At 39.2% G+C, this 16,300-nt stretch overlaps 1 protein-coding gene across 6 annotated transcripts in view; it reads left to right on the forward strand.

Moving 5' to 3' along the window:
- LOC122550590 (metabotropic glutamate receptor 5) overlaps window positions 1-16,300 on the forward strand; it is a 591,737-nt gene that overhangs the window by 421,251 nt on the left and 154,186 nt on the right. For all 6 annotated transcript variants that reach the window (XM_043691557.2, XM_043691553.2, XM_087988035.1 and 3 more), the window contains one exon: window positions 15,324-15,570. In XM_043691557.2, the coding sequence (XP_043547492.1) occupies window positions 15,324-15,570 (247 nt within the window). The remainder of the gene's footprint in view (window positions 1-15,323; window positions 15,571-16,300) is intronic.

Below are 16,300 nucleotides of genomic sequence, written 5' to 3' on the forward strand. Positions count from 1 at the left end.
TTCCCTACCCTGTGTACATTCTGTGTCATGACTTCCCTCAGTCCTTCCTCCAGATGATGCTTAATATGGGGAAACATTGATTTACAGTTGAGCAGGGATGTGATAGGGTGAAGAAGGTGCATAACAATCCGCAGAAGACTTATTTTGGACTCTCAGAAATATACACTGACAGCCAAGTTTCTGGTACTGTGGTTGGCTCTTTTGTAATGAGAGTTATGTCAGATTCCAAACGATCAATTGTGATAGGGGACTGTCTAGTCAGAGGCACAGACAGACATTTCTGCAGCTGACAACGAGACATCAGAATGGTATGTTGCCTCCCTAGTGCCAGGGTAAAGGATATCTTGGAAAGGGTGTAGAATATTCTCAAAGAGGAGAGGGACCAGTGGGAGGTCATTGTACACGTTGGAACTAACAACACAGGACAACAAAAGGACGAGGTTCTGAAATACAGGAAATTAGACAGGAATTTAAAAAGTAGGTCTTGAGGGTAGCAATATCTGGATTACTCATGGTGCCATGAGCTAGTAAGAGTAGGAATAGGAGGATAGAGCAAATGAACATACGACTGAGGAGCTGGTGTCAGGAAGAAGGCTTCACATTTTCGGATCACTGGAATCTCTTCTGGTGTGGAAGTACACATGTGTAAGAAGGATGGATTGGAACTGAATTGGAAAGAGATTAATATACTGGTGGGGAGATTTGCTATAACTGCTTGGGAGGATTTAAACTAGTAAGGTGGATGTGGCAACCCAGGGAGGTAGTGAGAAAAGAGGTCAGTCTGAGATTGTTGCAGTTGGGAAAAGGAGTGAGTTAAAAAGTTAAGGCAGGCAGAAAAAATGCAGAGAAAGAGGTAAAACTGATAAATGGTGTTTATTTCAATGCAAGAGGCCTGACAGATAAGGCAGATGAACTCAGGGTTTGGCTGGGAACATGGGACTGGGATATCCTTACAGAAACATAGTTCTGGAATGGGCAAGACTGGCAAATGAATGATAGAGGATACAATGGTACAGGAAGGATAGAAGTGGAGCAAGAGAGGACAAAAAGTGATGTTTTTTGATTAGGAATAACATTACAGCTATAATTAAGGTGGATATGCCTGGGAGTATATCCAGGCAAGTTATTTGGGTAGAACTCAGAGATAAGACAGGCATGATCATATTATTGTGATTGTAAAATAGACTCCCCTTCAATAATCAGTGGGAAATTGAGAAGCAAATTTGTAAGGAGATCTCAGTTATCTGTAAGAATAATAGGGTGGTTATGGTGGAGGATTTTAACTTTCCAAACAAATACAGGCACTGCCATCGTATTAAGGGCTTGGATGGAAAGGAATTTGTTAACTGTGTACAAGAACATTTTCTGATGTAGTATGTGGATGTACCTACTGCAGAAGGAGCAAAACTTGACGTAATGTTGGGAAATAAGGCAGGGCAAGTGACTGAGGTATCATTGGATAAGCAATTTGGGGCTAGTGACCATAATTCTGTTAGTTTTAAAGTAGTGATGGAAAAGAATAAACTGAATGTAAGAGTTAAAGTTTTAAATTGGAGGAAGGTCAATTTTGATGATATGAGGCAAGAACTTTCAAAAGTTGATTGAGGGTGGATATTTACAGATAAAGAGACAGCTAAGAAATGGGAGGCTTTCAAAAATGAAATAGAGAGTTCAGAGAAGTATTTTTCTATTAGAGTGAAGGGCAAGGCTGCTAGGTGTAGGAAATGCCAGATGACTAGAGAAATTGAGGTTTTGGTCAAGAAAAAGAAGGCAACATATATCTGGTATAGACAACAGGAATGAATGAATCCCTAGAAGAGCAGAAAGACAACAGAGGTATTGTTAAGAGGGAAACCAGGAGGGCAAAAAGGGAACTTGAGATAGCTTTGGCAAATAGGATGAAGGAGAATCAAAAGGTTCTCCTTCATCCTATTTGCCTAATGGTTCAAATACATTAAGGATAAAAGGGCAACTTGGGAAAGAATAGAACCCTTTAAAGATCAGCAAGGCTGCCTCTGTATAAAACTGCAGGAGATAAGAGAGATAATAAATGAGTATTTTGCATCAGTGTTTACTGTGGAGAAGGATATGGAAGCTAGAGAACTTGGGGAAATAAATAGGGACAATTTTAAAAATGCTCATATTACAGAGATGGTGAGGAAGAACGTCTTAATATATATAAAGATGGATAAATCCCTGGGACCTATCAGGTGTCCCCTAGAACTTTATGGGAAGCTAGGGACTGATTGCAGCCCCTTGCTGAGATATTTATATCATCGATAGACACGGATCAGGTGCCAGAAAACTGGAGGTTGGCTAATGTGGTGCCACTGTTTATGAAAGGTGGTAAGGAAAAGCCAGGTAACCATAGACCAGTGAGCCTGATATCAGTGGTGGCCAGAGTCGAGAGTGTGGTGCCGGAAAAACACAGTGAGTCAGGCAGCATCCGAGGAGCAGGAGAATTGATGTTTCGGGCATAAGCCCTTCATCAGGAATCCTTTGGTGATGGGTAAGTTGTTGAAGAGAATCCGGAGGGACAGGATGTACATGTATTTGGAAAGGTAAGGACTGATTTGGGATAGTCAATATGGCTTTGTACATTTGGAAATCATGTTTCTTGATTGAGTTTTTCAAAAAAAATGAAGAGGATTGATGAGGGCAGTGTGATGGACATGATCTATGTGGACTTCAGTAAGGTGTTCAACAAGATTTGGTATGGTAGACCGGTTAGCAAGGTTAGATCACATGGAATACAGGGAGAATTAGCCATTTAGATACAGAACTGGTTTGAAGGTAGAAGATAGAGGGTGTGGATGGAGGTTTGGTTTTCAGACTGGAGGCCTGTGACCAGAGGTGTGCCTCAAGAATCGGTGCTGGGTCCACTACTTTTCATCATTTATATAAATTATTTGGATGGGAACATAGGAGGTATAGTTAGTTAGTTTGCAGATGACACCAAAATCGGAGGTGTAATGGACAGCGAAGAAAGTTACTCAGAGTACAATGGGACCTTGGTAAGATGAAGGGCTTTTGTCTGAAATGTCGATTTTCCAGCTCCTCGATGATGTGCTTTTCCAGCCCTACTCTCATCTTGACTCTAATCTCCAGCATCTGCAGTACCTACTTTTGCCTTGGTAAGATGGGCCAATGGGCTTGAGGAGTGGCAGATGGAGTTTAATTTAGATAAATGTATGCATTTTGGAAAGGCAAGTAAGGGCAGTACACATACACTTAATGGTAAGGTGCTGGGGAATGTTGCTGAACAGAGACTTGGAGTGCAGGTTCACAGTTTAATGAAAGTGGAGTCCCAGGTAAACAGGATAGTGAAAAAGGTGTTTGGTATGCTTGCTTTTATTGGTCAATCCATTGAGGATAAGAGTTGGAAGCTCACACGTGGCTGTACAAGACATTGGTTAGGCCACTACTGGAGTACTGGTTTCCCTGCTTTTGGAAGGATGTTGGGAAACTTGAGAGTGTTCAGAAAAGATTTACAAGGATTTTGTCAGGGTTGGAGGATTTGAGCTACAGGGAGAGGCTGAAAAGGCTGGGTGTATTTTCCCTAGAGCATTGGAGGATAGGGTGACATTATATAGATCAGGAGAGGAATAGATAGGGAGAATAGCCAAGGTCTTTTCCCCAGGTTTAGGGAATCAAAAGCTAGAGGGCATGGATTTAAGGTGAGAGGGGAAAGATTTAAAAGGGACATAAGAGCAACATTTTCAGATGCGGAGGGTCATGCATGTATTAAACAAGCTGCCAGAGGAAGTGGTGGAGGCTGGTACAATTACAAAAATTAAAAAGTATCTTTCATGGGTATATGAATAAGAAGGGTTTAGAGGGATATGAGCCAAATATTGCCAAATGGGACTAGATTAATTTAAGGTATCTGTCGGCATGGACAAGTTGGGCCAAGGGGTCTGTTTCCATACTGTGCAGGTCTATGAACCTATCATGCCATGAGTGTCCAAGGGCGCCAGAGTCAATTCTGAGAACTCCCTGGAAATAAACCCTCTTCTTTATTATTTGCAGAGTTGGGATTTCTCCTGTCTCTGAGCACCAATTGAGAATGAAAACTAGGAGCCTTCCTCCTCTTCTTCCCTGTGGTTCTATGAGGTGTAATTCTTACAGTTTTGCAGAAGTTCAGACAAGCTGCTCAGATTGCTGCTTTGACAATAAAACCAGTGTGCTTCTGTTAGCAAGCACATACAAAAGTTCCCTCTACCACTACATCCTATCTCCATCATGGCATACCGTTCTTTGTAATGTTCTCTCACACAAATAAAAATAAATTATTTTACATTCAACATGACCCTTTAATTCTGTAACTCAAATGAATACATTATATTACTAATGGATGCAATTGCCATCCTTCCAAACCCTCTGGACCCATGGAGAGATCCAGGGATGGATCACTCATTGTTTAAGTTTTGCCCACTATCAACTCCAAAGTTATAAAATAAACATGTCAGTAATTCAGAGTGAAAAACCCCAGCTTGTTTTAGTTGCATGTTAATTTCTTAACCCATTATTTTCAGTTATATTTAGCACTTTAACGTTCATCCTAAAATCTTAGAAGTAAAAATTACATTCTCAAACATATGAATTATATACATATAACAATATTCATAATTCCCCTGTACAATTAATGGGGAGACACTAAATTGATGCAAGCCTGTACAAGTGAGCGTTTATCAGTTGTAAAATGGAAAGGGCACTGTTCCTCTTTTCGCAAACAGGAATTATTGTTAACAAGTTCTGTCAAATGCAGATGCTGAATTGGATTTTAACTTTACATACATTGACAACAGAGTTGTACATTTTATTCTAAAACAGATGAGTGGAGATAGTTGCCTGTGGTGATGATATCATACAGTATCATCAGGGTGACACAGTGGCTCAGCGGTTAGCACTGCTGCCTCACCGCACCAGGGACCTGGGTTTGATTCCTGCCCCTGGTAACTGTCCGCATGGATTTCCTCCCACAATCCAAAGGTGTGCAGGTCAGGTGAATTGCCTATAGTGTTAGGTGCATTAGTCAGAGGGAAATGGGTCTGGGTGGGTTACTCTTTGGAGGGTCAGTGTGGACTTGTTGGGCCCAATGGCCTGTTTGCACACTGTAGGAAATCTATTCTAATTAGTAATCTTATCATATTTTGTGTTGTCTAATCTAATTCCAGGAAGAATTAACAGCTATTCTAATTGTCAATTACTTAAATTACATAGTTACTTCCCATTTAGGGAAAGAGTTCTGTTATTCCTTTTGACCTGTTACATAACTGGTGAATGTAATCGCCTGTTCTGTGTCATGCTCTGTAACTGTACATGAGTTAATATTTGAAAATTCAAATCATAAACTACATAATGCCTGTTCTGGTCGGTCTCACGGTATCTGTCCCAGTAGAAGCAAAAATAGTAAAGATGATGTCATCATCAATGTATCATAGTGAGAGTTCAGCTATGAAAGGCCTCAGTGATCATTTTAACTTTTGTGATAAAGTAAAATAGGCAATGTGGAATGCAATGCCCAGCATACAGCACACCTATTTTTATTTTTTATTGACTTAAATGAAGCCCCCACTGGTCTTTTCTTAAAGTTTTGCAGTATGTCTTTGAACCAGCAAAACTCCCCACTGTGGAACCCTGTCATGATTATGTGTGCATCACACATGAAGTTTGGTAACTGAGTTGAGTCAGCTAAAATTAGATGCTTTACATAACTTTTTTTTGGGCTAGATGCTTATGATGCATTGACACCACCATGGTCCCAATGTTCAGTGATATCAGTTGATTCTTGATCTGCTCCAGGTTATTTGAAGATGGTGAGGGGAGAAGAACATAGGGATCAGGTAATGAGGATGCAAGAGTTGGGTGGGAGGCAATTCTTTTATTTTAATATGGCCTTTCCTTTGGTGCCAAATCCAAAACAGTTTCTGTGCAGTTGCTCAGGTGCTCCAGCTACATAAGGGAGAGGAGAACCATTTTAAAAAGATAATTAGGAACATTTTGCATAGACTTCCAACCCCCTTTGTGATGAGTGCCAACACTGCATTGGTTGATTCCTTGGGGTTTATTGTAGACTTCAGGCCTTTGCATCTCGGAATATGGACAGCAGTTTTCCAAAGCATGACAAACAACCAGAACACCTCCCTTATTTAGTTCTTTGTTTCAGCTTTTTTGTTCCTGAAAGGCAAATTTTCATGCTCTTCCTTTGTTCTTTTAGTGTGCCTGGCTTACAATTTATACCGAAAAAATGTTGTTCATGCACACAGATCTTCCTGTATTGTTTAAATGTTTAGTTTCTATAAACTTTGAACTCTAACCACACGTTTGACTTTACAATCTTTGTGCGGGTCATTTTTGAGAATTCAATAGAAAAATGTGGAGACAAAGGAGAAACAGGAAAAATCAGCAAGAAAAGCTAAGGAAGTTCCAGGTGAAAAGAGAAAATAGAAGAACTCATGCTCACAGTATTGCTCAATCTCCATAAAGAGAAAATATGGACAATATTAATGTGTAGTTTTGCATAAAACTATACTTCTCGAGATAGGCCAAGACAGAGTTGTGAAACCTTGTGCACGTAGCCTGCAATAAGCTACCACAGCCAGCAACACTTAATCTGTTTCAAAGTCAAGATAAACCTAACTTCTTAGCTGTGATCTTCTCATAGATTGTAATTGGGCTATTAGCAATATCAGTGTCTGCAACTTGGTATTTGTTTAGATGGCTACCTGATGGTTACTGAACTAATACTTCTTATCATTTTCCCCATCGACATCCCGAAACAGTAAAGTAGGTTTCTGGGGTTAGCTCAGATGACAAGAATTCCCCAAGTCTATAGAACCAATTTATTAAACCCATGTCATCCTGCACTTCATGAATTACAAATACTTCCACTCTAATAATGTATTACCGCTGTGAAGTAGTTACTGCTCATCATGTAGATCTCTTTCTGCTTTTCTGGCAGTTGCCATGACATTATTCTTTTGCATCAATCCCCCATTACCCTATTCTGTGTCCCTGCATAGCAGGTTAAGGATTGGCTATTTGAGACCAAGGATTATTTCTTATTTGCTTGGTTAATAACCACTCTCTGCCATCCAATCTTGGCAGCTGAACTGTGCTACATTCAGATCTATAGTTTTGTTAAAGAGATTCTTTCAGTCTTTCAGCAATTATTCTGATGCCTGGAGAGGTCTGGCAACATCCGATAGTACACTCAATAACAGAGGGCCCAGTGAGATGATAGATTTCAGCATGTGGAACAGCATAAGGAGCTGTCCTTAAATGAGGAAATGCTTCATGATGAAGGAAGGGTTACTGGGTGGAACTGATGTTGAGAAGAAACAGAGGAAAAGAGTTTCTTACAGCTACTGTTCTTCAGAGACAGCTATTTGAATAGCTTTCCAGCTGAAGAGTTCATTCTCTATGCAGTCATTTCCACTTTCTCTCCAAACCCTTTTGCTTGCAAGTAAACTGAATCTACTTACTGACTAACATTGATATTATGCTAGCTAACATTATAGGGTTACCAACAAATATAGGAAATATCTCTGGAGACAAAGATATCAAAAATAATCAGTGTTCAAGCTTACATAAATGTTGAAACTAAAATAGAAATAGTTGCTGCTCTGAAAATCATTTTTTAATCCTCACTAGATACACGTAAGCTACCACGTGATTATGCAAAATGTCTACCGTTATTCATAAAGGGTGTGATGGATATGCCAAGTACTCTCAAGGCAGTCAGTCTGACCTCAGTGGTGGGCAAATTACTGGAAGCAATATTGAGAGATAAGATCAACAGCTACTTGCAGATGCATGGATTAATCATAGATAGCCAATGTGTTTTACTTAAATGAAGGTTGTATCTTCCATAAGAACACAAGAAATAGGAGTAGGAGTCAGCCATTCAGCCCCTCAAGTCTGTTCCACCATTCAACAAAATGATCACTGTTCTGCTGCAGACCTCAACTCCTCTTTTGTGCCAAGTCCTTATAGCCCTCAATTCCCCAGTACTTCCAACACCGATCAACCTGTTCTTCAAATACTTTAAGTGATCTAACCTTCACAACTCTCCAGAATTCTAGATATTTACAGCCACCTGGGAGAAGAAATACCTTCATGTCATAGTTTTAAATAATAGTTCACTTATTCTGTATTTATATCTTTCAGTTTGAGATTTCTCCACGAGTGAAAACACCTTCTCCACATCTATCCTGTCATGTCCCCTCAGAATCTTGAGTGTTTCAATAAGATCACTCACTATTCCTTTAAATTCCAATGAGCAAAGGCTTAACTTGCTTAAAGTTAAAAGTTGCTCAACATCAGATTATAGTCCAACAGGTTTATTTGGAAGTGCTAGCTTTCGGGGCGCTGCTCCTTCATCAGGTAGCCACTAGGGCAGGTTCCTAAGACACAGAATGTGGAGCTATAAATTGCATTTTGGGTTTTTTTTTTTTAACTGGAATGCTGAGTGGGTTCTAAGCTTACCAAATGAACCTCATTTATTATCTACCACTCCCCTATGGCATCTGTCATGTCTGATTCCCATCTTAGCAGCATCTTTCCCAGAACAAAGCGCCACTCACTGGACATCCCAGAATTCATCAACATCCCTTGTGTTGTGCCATCTTTGAAAGACAGTTATGCAACTGAGCAAACACTGTCAGTCTGGGGATGACCTACACAGTTCCTGACGTTTGCCTCGGAAATGGCAGATAGAAATCCATATGGCGCTTCACAGTCACAATCCTGGATGTCCTACTGGATGGATTGGTAGAGATGAGGATTAACTTCTACCCACAGGAACAGCAGTGGAGGGTATGACATCAGACCATGCCAGTCTGGTCTGAGGTTGCTGCCCAGGTAAAAGCAGTCTCAGGTGTCTAAAGAGTACACCGTGATGTATAAAGAAGATCAATGATCTCCCCCACTTCAACAGGGTTAGTGCCATCACCTTCTCTCTGCCACCTCACTCTCTATCTCTGCTGCTGTGCTCACCTCTCACCAAGGCTCATGCTCAACCACTCTCACTGTTGCATGTAAAATCTTCCTTAATTCACTCTCACCAATCTTAACGCCTAATATCACCGATCCTGTATGTGCTCTATGCTACGTACCAACTCACCCGGGGCACATCCCAACCTGCACCAGATGTAACTGTGCCACTCACTTTTATCTCCCATAACATCTTCCTTTTTCATTCCAGGAGAAACAACAATCCACAATAAAGCAGAAAGAGACAAGACAAATGAGGTGCTGCCTGACATTTGGCTTCTCACCCCTATGTGGACAGAATCCTGACTTTGACCAGCTTAATCAGGCCCTAGACTGGTATCAGAGGCTGCTCTCCATTAACTCATCCTGGTGTCCCCTCTGAAGTTGCATCTTAAGGGACCAACATCCTTGTGGGTGGGTTTCATAGAGCTGTTGAGAGCAATTTAAACTAATTCAATAGGTGAAGTGTTCACAGAGTATTAGTACAATAGGGACGCAGCATACTTTAGTAAAAGAATCAACATAGAGGGAGTTCAGTAATATTGAGTTTTAAGGGACTAAGCTGAGACTGTAATGCTAGGGGTATTATAGGTAAGGAGATGAGTTAAGGGCATGGATTGTAGCATGATGCCATCATAATGACATGATTGCAGGAGGGGCAGAGCTGGCAACTTAACATTCCATGGTGCAGGATCTTCAGCCAGAACAGGGGGGGGTGTAAAAGAGGAGGTGGTGTTGCACTGTTAATTAAGGAGTTTAGTTACCGCAGTAAGGAGGGATGGAATCATGGAAGGATTGTCAAATAAGGCTTTGTGGGTAGAGTTTAGGAATAAAAAGGAGACAGTCACCCTGCTGGGAGTGTATTATAGTCCCCCAAATAGTCAGTGGGCAATAATGGAGCAGACGTGTAGACAATTCACAAAGATGTTAAAAACAATGATGGACTAATTAAGAAATTTCAACTTCTCCAACATTAGTTGGGATTGTCATAGCGTAAAAGGTTTAGAGATGGAACATTTCTTGAAATATATTCAGGTGAACTTTTTATATTAACTTTAGAAGGTCCAGCAAGGGTCAGTGCAATGCTGGACCTAATTATGGGGAATAAAGTCCATCAGGTGGTCAAGGTGACAGTGAGAATGCATTTTAGTGACAGTGACCACAACATGGCATGTTTGAAGTTTGTTATGGAAAAGGTAAAAGATGGTCTTCAGAGAAGGATTTTGGGGAAATGTCATAACATTCAAAGCTATGGATCAAGTGCTGAAAAGTGGGAGTAGTCCAAATTTAGAGTAGTTTTTGTCAGTGTAGAAATGATGGGCCAAAGGCCTCCTCTGTACTATATGATTCTATGAACTGTACCAGGGCCTCTTGAGCAAAGGCTATCCCCTTTGACTTGACTGAGATCTGCTGACAACTATGACAAACTTCTTTCCTTTGTGTCTGCTCTACAGACCATGGCAAAACAGTAGTAATATAAGCCTAATATCTCATGCTGACGGAGACAAGGCAATGCAGGGCAAGGATGTAGTGAGCATGCAGGTTGGTTCAGAGTGAGTGAGCATTATAAAATCAAGTAAACAGGCCGAAAATGTAACCTGGTCCACTCCCTGAGTTGAGTGAGTACACAGTGTCCTTGCTGCAGCTTTACAATGTTAGTTGCCAAGGTGCAGCATTAAGTGCAGAAGTATCCTGAAGTGGATTTGAGATGTGTCATGAGAGTTCTAAGGGAATGGCATGTATTAGATGCCAGTGTTTATGGATGTGGGGTGTATGTGATCAATGTCCATAGAACATACTCTGAGATGTTATTGTCTAGTGTCCAACATTTAGGTTATTCAAACAAAGCAGTAAGCTGGATCCAGTAGGTACACACTCTAGATCCCATGCTAAACTTTCTTGATTTCTAACTTGTTTGAAGACGCAATCTGTTAAGAAATATTAAAGTCATTGGACTACTGGGAAATGTGGTGTGTTGGATACGAAATTGGCTCCGTAATATGAAACAAAGATTAATGGATGTTTTTCCAAGAGCAAAGTGGTTTCTGATCCCTATGGCTCAGTTTTGGGTCTCTTACTCATTGTTGTAAATATTCATGATTCAGACTTAACTATGGGAGGCATGATTTAGAAATTTGCAGATAACATAAAAGATTGGCTGAATAGTTGTGAGGGAAGAGAATGGTTGTTGACTGTAGAAAGAGATCAATAGTTTGCCTGAATGGGTAGAAAAGTGGCAAATGAAATTCAATTGCAGAAATGTGAAGAGATATATTAAGGGGGTTGAACAAACTAAACTAATTTGCAATAATTTGGAATTTTGTATAAACTTCTGGCACCACATTACAGGAAGGTCAAAATTGCCCTTGAGGAAGTACACACAAGATTTACAGTAATTTTGTTAGAGTTTGAAAATTGCTGGAATGAGGAAAGATTGGATAGTCATAAAGTCAGAATTTTACAGCATGGAAAGAGACTTGTCACCTCATTGGGTCCATGCCAGTCTTGAAGCATTTATCTATTCAACTCCTATTTTAGGAACTTGTCCCATAGCTTTACAATCAACATTATTTCAAGTGTTCATCTAAATATTTTTAAATGTTGTGAGGGTTCCCACCTTTTCAGACAATGGATTCCAAATTCCCTCACCGTCTAAATGAAAAGCATTTTTCCTGAAATCCCCTCCAAGCCATCTGCTTCTTCCCTTAAATCTGTTCCCTGATTTTGACCCCACTACAAAGAGGAAAAGGTTTCTGTCATCTATCCTGTATGCCCTTCATAATTTTACACACTTCAGTCAGGTTCCCCCCTCAGCTTTCTCTTCTCTGAGGAAAAAAAAATCCCAACCCATCCAATCTCTCCTCATTGCTGAAAACCTCATGCCTTTTGCAGCAGAGTTAGGTGGCTACTAACTGGCCAGTTATGTCCCCCACAAGCCCAAGATTAACCTGCCAATCCAATGTTTCCCCATCCTCCTGTAACTTTGGAGAAAGTTTGGGAGCAGTCCAAACATGGTAGGGAGGTCACCCATTGCATTTTACAATCTCCTTTCCCTTAAAACATATTGGTGAAGGAAGGGCCATTGAATTAAGTCCTGTGTTCCTCATTGTTTCTGACATTAAGTCCCAGAAATACTCATGGTGGATTATCTCCCTGCTTGATTTTGTGTCTCTCCCCACTAAATTTATCCAAGGAGGTGCAACACCATTGGTGCAACACACTTCACTCGCAGAGCCAATATCATGCCCACAATGCAAAGCACCTAACAATGGTATAAACATTTTAAATAAATAAATATTAGTTCAAAAACAACTGCTGTATGCACGATTAGAAGTTACTTAAGATTGGAATCTCTGAAAAATGATTGAGATAATAATTGCTTATTTATTTATGTATGTTACTTCTAAGTCCTCTCATAAGCAGGTCTCATGTCTCCTACAAACCAGATTGTATGTTTCCCTGTCCAATTTTGAGGTAAACATAGCAAGATCAAAGAAAAACACAATACTGTCTCTGACTCTTGAGCAAGACTAGCTAACTATCAGCTGTCAATGAACCCACTTCAAGTTAGCCAAAGGCAATTATTTCTAATTTGGAATTAAAATCTTTATTTTGTAAACAAGTAGTTCCTATTTTGACATTTTGGCAATAGCCAAGGAAAATATAATAGTCTATGGAGAGTGGACAAAAAATTGTTGGGCATTTACAATTACACTGTTCAAAAGAAACCCTTCAAATAATTGAGATGCCTACACTTTACAATTTTGTTTATCATTCTTTTATTACCATTCAAGATAATGGACATATCTTCTGGATTACTTCAAAATGCTTTGAACAGGATCATTGTTAAAGGGAGATAGAACTGATAGAAACATTGCACTTACTATTCATTTCAAGAAACGTAGCTGAGATCTCTTCCATTTGAATTGTTTTGTAAATGAATGCATTCTATTTCAAAGCAATTGTCAGCCGCACAGAAAAAAAAATCTGTATTTATTCTACATTGAAAGGCAAAGTATGAAAACATCAGCAAGGTGAATTGGGAATGTGGATGTACAAAACCTATGATGAGAAATGTAGTTAAGCGCTGAATAACGAGAAAGCAATACACTGATACAAGTTTGGAACTCATGTTGAGCAGCAATGTCTGGGGTGTGTAGCATATGGCAGATCATAGATTGCACAAGCTGCCATCATGCTCTGGCAGTTTGTTTTGAAGGATTTGCAGAAGTGTTTCAAAGGATGAAATTTAGAAGTGAATGGGAAAATTAGTTTTGATCTAATTGAATGTTTTTAACTGTAAAATTCATGAGCAATTGTAAGTAAAATGCATGACACACATGTTCCTGATTTTTCCCTACTACAGCTGTAAAATTCTTTCACAAATATCCATACTTGTTATATCATTATATCAATTGTTCCTATTATTTAGATGGGTAGTACAGGAAGCCAGTCAAGAATGAGTTGCACTAGTCAAATGTAGAGGTGGCAGAGTGAGAAGGATGAAAATTTCAGCAGCAAGTGAGCTGTGGCAGAAAGAGCTGGCAATATTCTTTAATCACCTTGGGGTCAAAAAGGCACCAGGTTGTGAACAACCTATTTTAAGCACGGAATGATGAATGACGTTGGTGGCTAAGGAACAGAGTTTATAATGGATATGACTACAAACTGGGCTTCGAAATACTTGGTTGTAGAAAGTTTCTGCTCATCCATTATAGGACATTGAGCAAACCATCTGACAACTTAAAGATAGCGGAGGGATTAAGAGAGGTGATGGTGAAGTACAGTTAGTTGTCATCAATGTACATATGAAAATACTGCTGTTTTTCAATGACATCACTGAGACGTCAACATATTTACTGATTTGAGGGAGGAAAGTGAGATTGGAAGTGAGACAGTTGTTAGCAAGGACAGAGGTATCAATATTTGTTTTTTTTGAAGGGAGGGGAGATGAGGACATATTTTAAGAAGAAACACATAGTACTCGAGAAGATGGTACCAGGAACAATGTTTCTAACATGGGAAGCAGTGAAAAGAAACCTGGTGATCAGTGGTTTAAATGGTAATAGGGTCCATAGATTTATCTTGAGGACAAGATAAGCTCAGAGACTCATGTGGTGAAGTAGTTAAGTCACTAGAGAAAGGTTAAAGCTCAGGAGTCGAGCAAGAAGAATGCCAAAGGATTGCCACTGGGTTGGGCAAAGAGAGAGTAGAAACCAAATAAGTTGTCTTAGTTCGATAATGAACTACATGTACTCTTTCCTAATGAAGAGTTTTTGCCCGAAACGTCGATTCTCCTGCTCCTTGAATGTTGCCTGACCTGCTGTGCTTTTCCAGCACCACACTCTCGTCTACATATTTGTTGTTCAAGGTGAATGTGGAGGAGATGGAAGAGGAGTTTTAGCAGACAACTTACAATAAAATAGACAAATTGGATGATCCTGGAATAAATGAGAGTGGAACTTAATAAGGCTTTATATGATCCAATCTGATCTGCTAGTGAATAGATAAACTGACTGTCGACCATATCTGTTCAAATCTGTCACTTAAGAAGCAAAGATTAAAGCTGTACTGGGAATGGCCAGGATGAGGAACAGTAATAATTGAGAGATGCATATTAGCAATATTTTGTAACAGGTAAGATATAATTTTACAGCAGAATTTTTAAAAATCTAGCATCAACTTCATTGCTAAAAATGTTATGCAAGTAACATTACCTTTTATGCATACTTTTCATTGAATTACTCTGCATTTGCAGCATGTTCTATTTTTATCTAAGTGTTCCTTTAGATTATTGTGTCAACAATGGTAATAAAGAAACATTACATTCCAAAGTGCTCTGTACACAGAGAAGTGTCTCAAAGTATTTCACAATGTGATAAAAAAAACAGTGGATCAGCAGCATAAAAAAAACATAATGAATTTAGAAGTTCCAGATTACCAAAGAGAAATGTTTGGAGAGGTTTCTGAAACCTGTGAAAGAAAATAGAGGTCTTAACGAATGGCATGCTATACAGATGCATATAGTAAGCAACAATACTAATTGATAGTGAAGCAAAGTATCCAGGGAATAAATAATAAGAATGTGTAAGAAGAAATAACGCACAGAGCCCTATGGAAAAAATGATGAGCAATGGGGAATGTGACCTGGAATTCATGGCAATGTGATAATATGCTGAAGTTTCATTCCCTGTAAGCTTGCTTATTATTGTTAGCTATTACCTTCAATTTGTTATTTAATAAGTTAATGGCAGCCTACTGTTTCTTGATTAAATGACACACTTGTTTGAGTTGTAGTATGAGTCTTCCTACATTTTCTTTAATAGGAACAGAATCATTACATGATCAATATGTACAAGACACCAAAATGGGATTTGTGATAAACGCAATTTATTCAATGGCCCACGCTTTACACAACATGCAACAAAACCTGTGTCCTGGAGTTAATGGGCTATGTGAAGCTATGAAACCTATTGATGGGAGAATACTGTTGGACTTCCTCATGAAAATCAACTTTACTGGAGTATCTGGAGATGTCATCTCTTTTGATGAAAATGGTGATTCACCAGGAAGGTATTCAATAATCCATCTATAAAATTGATTAATGTTTGTTGTGTGATTGATACCCAACACTGTCACCTTGGTGAAAGATACACTAGATGGATTTGCTACCACCCTCCTCCTTGGGATCTGCAGGTCCTAACTTGTCTAGTGTGGTCGAGGAAAATCACATAGAAGTCTAACAAGAAAAGGCTCTTGTCTTAAACAAGGTGTAGTTAATTGCATAATAGTAACTAGGTATAAGTTACATTGATATAATCAATATCATTACTAAGAGTATTAGTGAGAAATCAATGGTTGTAATCATACCCATGTGTCTATGATATTATCACATTACGTAGTGGTTACCGCACTCCTCTTCATTAGCCTTTTCAAAGTTTAACATCTTGTCTTCCATTTAAATGTTTCAATTGTGATTATCAAACTAATTATTTATAAAAAAACTCACTGGACATGGCCATTTACCAGCATGTTTATAGAAGTAGCAGACAAGCTAAGAAACATCATGAAAAATGTAAAAAATTATCAGCATGAGCAATAAAGTAATTCTCTAAATTTCATTCTTTACTTACATTAATGCCTTTTCCTTCCTCGACCTACAGGTCATTTGGCTATAATGTGACAGTTGTGTTCCTCTGTAACTTTGCAATATCTAAAATCGCGCTATGGAAAACCGTTATAGAAAATCGTGCTGGAGAAGATTGCTAATAGAAAATTGCTATATCCATTCAGAAGAAAATTT

Source organism: Chiloscyllium plagiosum, unplaced genomic scaffold (genome assembly GCF_037043375.1).
Source record: "Chiloscyllium plagiosum isolate Xiang-an unplaced genomic scaffold, Cpla_swu_hap1 HiC_scaffold_6, whole genome shotgun sequence".
NCBI lineage: Eukaryota > Metazoa > Chordata > Chondrichthyes > Orectolobiformes > Hemiscylliidae > Chiloscyllium > Chiloscyllium plagiosum.